Source organism: Merops nubicus, unplaced genomic scaffold (assembly GCF_000691845.1).
Source record: "Merops nubicus isolate BGI_N331 unplaced genomic scaffold, ASM69184v1 scaffold15585, whole genome shotgun sequence".
Classification (NCBI taxonomy): domain Eukaryota; kingdom Metazoa; phylum Chordata; class Aves; order Coraciiformes; family Meropidae; genus Merops; species Merops nubicus.
This window is the reverse complement of record NW_008609073.1, coordinates 7,378-15,836: the sequence shown is the minus strand read 5'-3', so window position 1 is coordinate 15,836 and position 8,459 is coordinate 7,378. Positions and strand designations below refer to the sequence as shown.

The following is an 8,459-nucleotide window of genomic DNA, read 5'->3' as shown; positions in this document are numbered from 1 at the left end:
ACTCTTTCCAGTTTGACTCATACAATTAAACTCATTCTAAACTTTTTGAGATTTTATCTTCAACAGTAAAGGGGGGAAAAGAAGTCTTTTATAACAGCAGAGTACTCTCAAAGTTGACTGTTTCTTCAAGAGAAACACTAGTAAGTTGAAGTGACAGAAGATACTGGAAGTTAGCAACAGGCACTGGATACTGTCGCAAATCACAGAGAACCTTCTGGGAAGCTACAAGGCATCTCAGCTTGGCCTGATTGAAAGCAACCCATCTGTCTTCCCATAAATCTGTCTCCAGTGCATAAAAAGGCATTTAAATTTGTGCTCTGTGATACCAAGAAAAGACTCACAGCCAGGCAAGAATTCAGTGTTCTTCTCGCATAAGCACAGGTGAATAATACTTTACTAGAACCATAAATGAGACTTCAGTAAAAGACATTTTTTCAAGTGAGTACACCAACAAGATTATAAATCCAAACAGTTCCCCATCCCTATGATAACACCAAAATTATTACAAATATATTTCAAGCATTAATAATTTAAAAGAGTAATCATTTGAGGTTAATGGTGTTTAGTACATACAAACCATGAGGGACTAACTACATGACAGTCTTGGGCAGCAAACTAGAGAACTTTCTTGACTGATGTGCATTCCTTGTGGAGAATTTGTACTGAATGTTGTGATACACTCATATAAACCAATTCCCTGGAGAGGCAGCCCAGTGGTAAAAGCAGCACACTGCATGCTATAAAATAAGGATTTTTGACTGTAGCAGAAAAATCACTCCTTCAACATTTATTCTTTTTTTACAGTGTGAAATGGGTAAGGCTGCAAAGCAACCAAAATGTGTCTGTCTGAACCATGTCTGTCTATCCCCACATCTTCTAAAGTCCTCCAACATCCTCCCATGTATTTTATCAATACAGAGGAATATTTGAATCACAGTGATGAGCTTTGGACATACAGCAGAACCAAAGGCTGGAACTGCATTTCAGTCCTGGATCATACCACATTGCTGGCATTACTCTAATAGCAGGCAGGGTTGCCTAGAAAAAAAGCTACTTTTTTCCAATAATTAGATAATATTTTGTGAAATACTAATTTTGTCTTGCACCAGCCTATTACCTCATGTCTGGACTCCTCTGTCATTTGAAAGGCCACAGTTTGTTCAGCTAAGGCACTGATGAGCAGACCCAACGCAAAAAAATGCCCCTAGAAATTTGCCCATAGCTCGTTACTCTTACATTGGCAGGTGACACAAAGCAGTCTGTACATTCAGCAACACACAGGCAGAGTTTTTGTATGTATTTAAGCTTCCTATTGTCTAATCATGCAATTCTGCAGCTTAGCTGCTCACCTGCCTCCTGTAAAGATGCAAAACAGGATCCTGAATGACCTAATGAAAAAGGTCACATAAAACACATCTTCAATGCTTTCTAAACAAAGTACACCTCTAAGTGAATTCAGCATCAACAGAGAGTAGACAATATAAAAATACATTTTATATCTTTATGATATGTAACCATCAGTTTCAAAATCTGGGGTGGATGATGCCATGGCTAAGTTCAGATTTTAAAACAATTCTGAAAAAATGAAGTGGTATCACAGATAATGAGAATCTCTACTTAGCTGACGTGGAGAAATAGAAAGCTGGCAATTTGTAGTAATGAAAGTAGAAGTGAATAGTAAGACTATTGTTCATTTTATAAAATGAAGGTAAAAATTTTAATGGTCACTATATTAGACCTTTTTGATGGTCTGAAGAGCAGAAATTGAAACACAGAGAATCAAGTGTCCGTTTGCATGGAACAATCAGTTGCAAGGAGTATCTTGCATAAGATGGGATGAGATGAGTCAGCTAACGAACACATGAATTAAGAAAAACATGAGGTAGCAAGTTTATCCTAAAACAATGACTGAGATTGAGGTGGTAAGTCAAACATTCCTATGTATGTTCTTTCATTCTACAAAAGAACAAGGAAAGCTCAGTTTAAATAAAATAATTAAAGCCAAAAGAAAATTAGTATATGGATTTTAAAGGTTTAAAAGAGTACAAGGCACTTCTTCCAGTTCTTACTTCCACACCAAAAGCAACTTGCCTGAGAGATACAGTTAGGCCATAAGGCCTTATTGGTTAAGCAATATAGGTGAATGATTCTATGAAAATATAAACAGCATTCTGTCAACAAGCTGCTTGATATGGAATCATACAAAGGAAATCCCGAGTTTGTACATACTCAGTTCTTTATGTTCATAAGACACTGTAGAAACTGATCAGGAAAAGTTAAAGGAGGCAAAACTAACAGCTACAAACAGGCTATTTTGGAGAGATGTACCTGCATTTCAGGTTATGAGTGTTGGAGGTTTGAGAGATAAATGTCACACAGAATTCTGTAAATTTACCCATTCATGCATTTGGAGGTCAGAAACAGCTATCAAGTCACAACAATAGCACCTCTAAGAGGCACAGATGTGAATAACCAGAATATGCTATTCTAATAAAGGACAATTCCACACCCCATAATGCCTTATCTGGAAACAACTATCAGAAACCATGAAGAAATATGCCTTAGGCTACAACATTTAGAATAATGTTGTGAAGGGAACAGGAGCTACAAGGAATGTTCTTCGGCTTGCCTGAACTCTATAGCCAGCATTTTGTCAAACTAGAGATCTTTCTGAAATTTGGAATCCTCTGGTATTCATGTCTGATTTTTATTATTGTAATCTTGCTGTTTTGGGCAGAACACTAATGTCTGACAAACACTTGTGGCTCTTACGATCAGGGTTCTCAGGTTTGATTTCAAGGGCATTATTGGAGTATAGGAGTCATTCAGAGAGTTCTTTCCAAACTATACAACTTACACAAATGACTTTAAAAGTAATTCTGGTTTGGACTTGTACCATATTTTGCATATAATATATCTAGTAGTTTGCTTCTGATTTTTAAGCACTAACTTTTTGATCCTTATACCATTTCTACCGCTTGTACAACTAGAGTGGTCACAAAGGCAACCAAGGTGGTATTTAATTAAGGTAAAAATAAAGTCAAGATGGATTCTTTACTACTGACCTGTAGTGATAACCCTACACTCAATGGAAGATAACATATCTTTGCAGTTTAGCAGCCTCTGCTGTTACAGATTGTAAAACACTCCTGGAGGACACTATATCTACATCTTTTCACCTATGTATTACATGCACAATAGATACTGTGTCACCATAGCAAAGAGAAAAGTGGGAGCAGGAGGCATCTCCAAACAGACTTTTATAAATTGAACTTTTATCTGCTCCTTCTAAATGGGAACAGAAAGTCACTTGAGAAATTCTTTCTCCTCCCACTCTTGATTTCATCAGTGCCACATGTTAAGTTTGAGGAGCAAGTAAAGATATTTGGCTTTCTTACAAATAGAAAATAATGTCATATTGTAGATGGTGAGCTGGCACTGCAGCTAGACCATATGTGACACTACCAAACAAGGGCCCGATCCTGCAGAACACTGCAACTTGCAAGGCTTCAGTGCCCCAGCCAATCTGTCCCTCAGCCTTCACTGAGCTGAAGACAAACCAACGTAAGAAATCCAAGGTCTCCCTCACACACGTATCCTACGTTAAGATTTGCATCCCTGCTTTAAAGGCACTGTCCCTGCAAAGGATAAGGATCTCAGGTGGGCATATCTGTGAGTTCTGAATGGAATTCTAGTAAAAATAATGATGCATCAAGCATCTGGAAGAAAAAAGAAAACAAAACCTAACAACCTTCTAACATCACAGAAAAACAAAAAACTCACAGAATGAAAACTAAGCTGTGAAGCATGACGAGATACATCCAGTCCTCTATTAGATTTCGTCTCTGACACAGTAAACAAATCTGGAAAATTTTGATTTCATTTACTCACCTCAAGAAAGAAGTTGACCAGGTATGGATCCTGTTTCAGCTTTGCACATACTATACAGAGAAACTGGATTTCTTCATTTTCTGTTGGTGTTGCCAGAACTTCACCACACAGCCTGATTAATTTCTGTCACAAAGAAAAGTGAACAATTAAGACAGAGAGTAATGTATAACTTTTTCTGGGAACAATGGACTGAATTCTTTTTCTATATATGTACTGCAGTGATGTATGATTATTGACTTGAACATTTGCTCCAGACTTAGATTGCTTTGAACAAGATTTCTTTATTCCTGATGACTCGCACTGCAGTGGCAGTTAAAAGTCTCTAATCATCAATACATTAAAACTGATGTTGCACTTGAGCAGTTTCTTTAACACACTTGACAATGGAAGAATTGAGGATATCATTAAGTACAGTAGAATAAGAGAAACCTGTCATGCAAAAATACAATTTATTCCAGCTGTGAACAGTACCTGCACTGGCCTATGCACATTTATGTGGGGAAGAAGAGGTTGCCGTATTCTTCCAAGAAGTTTTGTGTAGAAAGCCAAAACTTGCTGTTTCATTCCTGGAGGACACTGAAACAAAAACAGATGAGCAATAACAAAAATATAAAAAATATGGAGAGAAACACAGATTCAAATTTGTCATTCAAAATAGCTAATTAAATAGCAATGATTTATCCAAAAGTACTTCTGAAAAACCCATCATCTGTTAACACATTACTTTTTTTTTATATTAACAGAGATCAACAAAAAAATGTTGCATCTCATTACTCTTTTCTTTTTCAAATTAATCATACTTTCACTTAATTGCTCTACTGCAGAATTGTACCAGTCTTTCCAGGAAATATTCCTTATTAATACAATGATAAGGAGAAATTAACTTTGAATTAATTTGCTACAGGTCAGCAGTATTTTACAGTATTGTGCCACAAAATGCTGTTATTATGATGTTATTACCATCAGGGTGCATCTCCAGTAATGTAAAAAGAATGATTGCTGCAAATGGATATTACTTTTTTTTTTGCAACAGATCTTTGCAACATCTTGCAAGCACCGAACAGTGTGTTTACTTCAGATGTATCAACTCACAAGTGGCAAAGTATAAAGCCAGGCTGTGCAAGAATTGCTTGCACAGGCGTTATTTGCATGAGTGCAAAATGACTTCTCTCAGTTCTTAGAAACATACTACTAATTACCCACTTCACATATGTCACCATTTCATCTTGGTTTCTTGACAAAGTTTATAGATTACTGAGCAAGCTGTATTTCTGAGCAAGTATTTTCAATAGATCAGGTATCTTAGCTTTCTGGTAGGACAGTTGGTGTAGTAAGAGGAACTGTAGAGCTCTGATCCTTCCAGAGCAAGGAACATCCCAGGCTCAGACAGCTAGTACTCTACATTGTCTATATAAGTGAAATCAAGTAGATTAAAAACTCATGACAACATATAAAAGACTGACTGAGCAGGAAACCAGAGAGCTCCATTTGTCCTTGCACAAGATACATTGTGCTCCCCAACTGCATCTGCATCATGATACAAAGTTCTAGTACCAGAGCTCCCAAGTTGTTCACCCCATGATCCCTCCAACCCCATACATTTCAGCTCCTAAGTCTATCACAAAAGACAGCAACAAGAATGCACCAAGACCATGCAGCTAATTTCATGCGTGCCACAAAGCAGACATGAGAAGAATCAGACAATAGTGCCAAGGGCTGAGTTCATGCCAAAGATTCAGATGTGAAAGCTTTCTGGGGATTAATGCTTTCTGACACTGAAGTCTTCCTCAGCAATAAATCACCACATTCAAAAAATGAAAGCAAAATTTGTATTTAATACAGCACTTTTCACCTAAGCATCTCCCAACAGTTAAAAAAGGACAGAGAGGGATAATATGGTCTTGTAGAGGGCAGCAGAATTCTAGACTGAACAAAAATGTTTCTCCTATTTCCAGCTTTGCAGTCACTACTACCAGAGTGGTGAGGAACAAATCTCAGGGTTCTGCCTTGTTTAGCATCTCACTGGTTGCCTCAGATCATTCTTGTAAGAGACTGTTAGCTGTAGTCTGTTGGCAACATAAGCAAACAGCTATATACTAGAGTTCAGTGTCCCACACTACCACCTACTGTAGAACTTCAGTCCCTACCGCAATTAGGAGCTCAGACAAAAGACAATCTTCTCTGCAATAGAAGCACATACATCAGCTTTTCCCAGTGTGTAGAGTGTCTCCAAAATCTTGTGATGCAGCAAATATTCCATGCATGGTCCTGTTTCTCCTGATTCTCTCTCATTTTCTTCTTGAACTAAAATATCCAACATCTGCTCCAGGTGAGAAGGAATGTTGGTATCAGTCACAGGAGCTTTGTCATCTAAATAGAAGAAATGTGCAATTAAGAATTATTAAAATATTGTCCTCATTTTTCCTAAGCTCAGTTCTAAATTTAAGATTTAAAAACATGAGCACTCATTTAAAGCATTTTATAAACAGCGTGTAAGTTTTTTAACATGACTTTAATTGAATTTTCAGAACCTTATCTGGAAATGTAAACTGGAAAATGCATTAGGTAGAGGTCTAACCTTGCAATGGGGAAAAGGTGAAATGCCACATTTCAAACATGCACAATGTAGTCAAAAAGGAAAACTTGTACAGCCAGAAGCCAAGCTTAGGGAGAAAAAGGTTCAGCTCTCAATCTTCTGGTTAGTATCCACCCTGTCTTGCCAACCTCCTCTTTGACTCTTCACACAGTATTCTGAAATCTAGAAACTGTCTCTAACACGGGCTTAATTTGCAGCTGATTGGTTCCTTTACAGACCAGATAACTACATAAATGGTTTTTTTTTTTTAATAGCAACAAAGAAAATCCAAACTTAATGTTTATTCTTCCTATTTTTTTGATTTGTCTTTTATACCTTCTGCAATGACAGCATTCTGTCCAAATTTATGAAGGAAGGGGTAAGACTGATTTCTTCCATAAAGTCATGAAGTGCTGTGGGTTTAATGCTAAAGCAGGGGCAGTTGGCACTAATATGTGGTAGAACATGTCCACATGTGGAGATTTTCCTTTTCACTTTTTCAGGTAAATTCTGCTTGAACAACTAGGGAAATGGTTACTACTTCTTATGCAATAACCTAAAAATAACTGTCACTTGCATGCAATTGGCAACAAGATCACAAAGGAAAACTGCCATGTCAGAGTGATTTGGGTCTCTGTCACAACCTCCAGTTAGCCTAGAGTGTTTTGCTTGAATTTCCTAGGCACAATACTGCTCCCACTGCAGAGGACAGAAATATACCCACCGAGTGGAAAATTGTTTTTCACAAGACTTTTTAAAGCCTGGGAGAGAGGTCAGTTTTTATGCTGCACCACATAATCACAGGTATCAGTTTTCCCCTACCCCCCTGTCATTTCTACCTTAGGAAACATCACATACCGTTCCAAAAGATGGGCATTTAGAACCAAGGGTCGAGTTTCAGCTTGTAAGAGTAAATATTGACATAAACAAGATCACCAGTCCCAGAAATGAACACAGGTTCAACAACTACTCTAGCCAAAACGCAGAACTACTAAGCTGAGGAAAACATGGTAACATTCACTTTAAAACTTGATAGCTTAATAGCTAGGACAAAAAAAAAAAAAGTTTAAATGTCATGTAACCGTTGTAGGAAACCAGGGAAAAGTTTAAGAAAAAGCAACTACAGCAATATTTCATCAGAATACCAATGTTAAAACAATCAGAATAAGGTCTGCATAAGTTTTAACAAAAGGTGTTCAAATCTACTCCCAAATGCACTTTTCAGAGCTCTGTTATCAAAAGACTTTTCATGGAGACAAGACACTGAACTAAAAAATATCTAATACTGAGCTAAAAAGAATTTATATATGTCTGGTAAAATCTATGACCACAAAATTACTTTTGTTAAAATCTTGGAAAGAAAAAGAAACCCCCTGATGCAAAACAATTTAAAGGTTAACAGCAGGCACTATATTTCTGTAGCTGTCTATTTAAACAGAACACACGAATACAGAGATTGGGTCAGATGTGAAAAGGTACAATTCTCTCTGTGGGTACTCATGAAAGAAGACCTTCCCCCCAGTCATTTTTCATGTCTACCTTCGGAGATGGAGGCACACAATCTTTTTAATTACTAATAATTATTGCTGGCATTTTGATAGAAAACATAACATTTTAGTATTTCTTAAACTTTACTTTTTAACAACACTGAAATGGGGATTCTAGTTTTCACAATCAAGAGACAAAACCACAATATTTCTTCTGTTACCTGATGTCTCTATGTAGTAATGGGTGATTGCTTTCCAGTGGTAAACAAAATCTTCTTGTAATGGAAGGGAAGGTGCAAGCTATGGGAGAAAAAAAAACACCAAACAAAAAACCAGTTAGGAATTAAATAAACACATTTCCTCAGATTAAACTGAATTTCATCTTATACTTGGAAGTAAACCGCTGCAGACTAATGTTACAATTCTTACTCTGTGCTCTTTTACCTTTAACAAGAACTACATACATTATTCATGGCATGAGCCCAATGTCATACTGCCTAGCTCGT

General features: G+C 37.0%; 1 protein-coding gene across 1 annotated transcript in view; it reads right to left on the bottom strand.

Moving 5' to 3' along the window:
• The window catches only part of FAM160B1 (family with sequence similarity 160, member B1), a gene marked incomplete at its 5' end in the record, with an annotated part of 23,497 nt that extends 15,244 nt beyond the window's left edge, over positions 1-8,253 (bottom strand). The window contains 4 exons of the mRNA XM_008940499.1: positions 3,892-4,014; positions 4,363-4,467; positions 6,092-6,261; positions 8,175-8,253. Coding sequence (XP_008938747.1) covers positions 3,892-4,014; positions 4,363-4,467; positions 6,092-6,261; positions 8,175-8,253 — 477 coding nt within the window. The remainder of the gene's footprint in view (positions 1-3,891; positions 4,015-4,362; positions 4,468-6,091; positions 6,262-8,174) is intronic.
• Between the last annotated feature and the right edge of the window lie 206 nt (positions 8,254-8,459).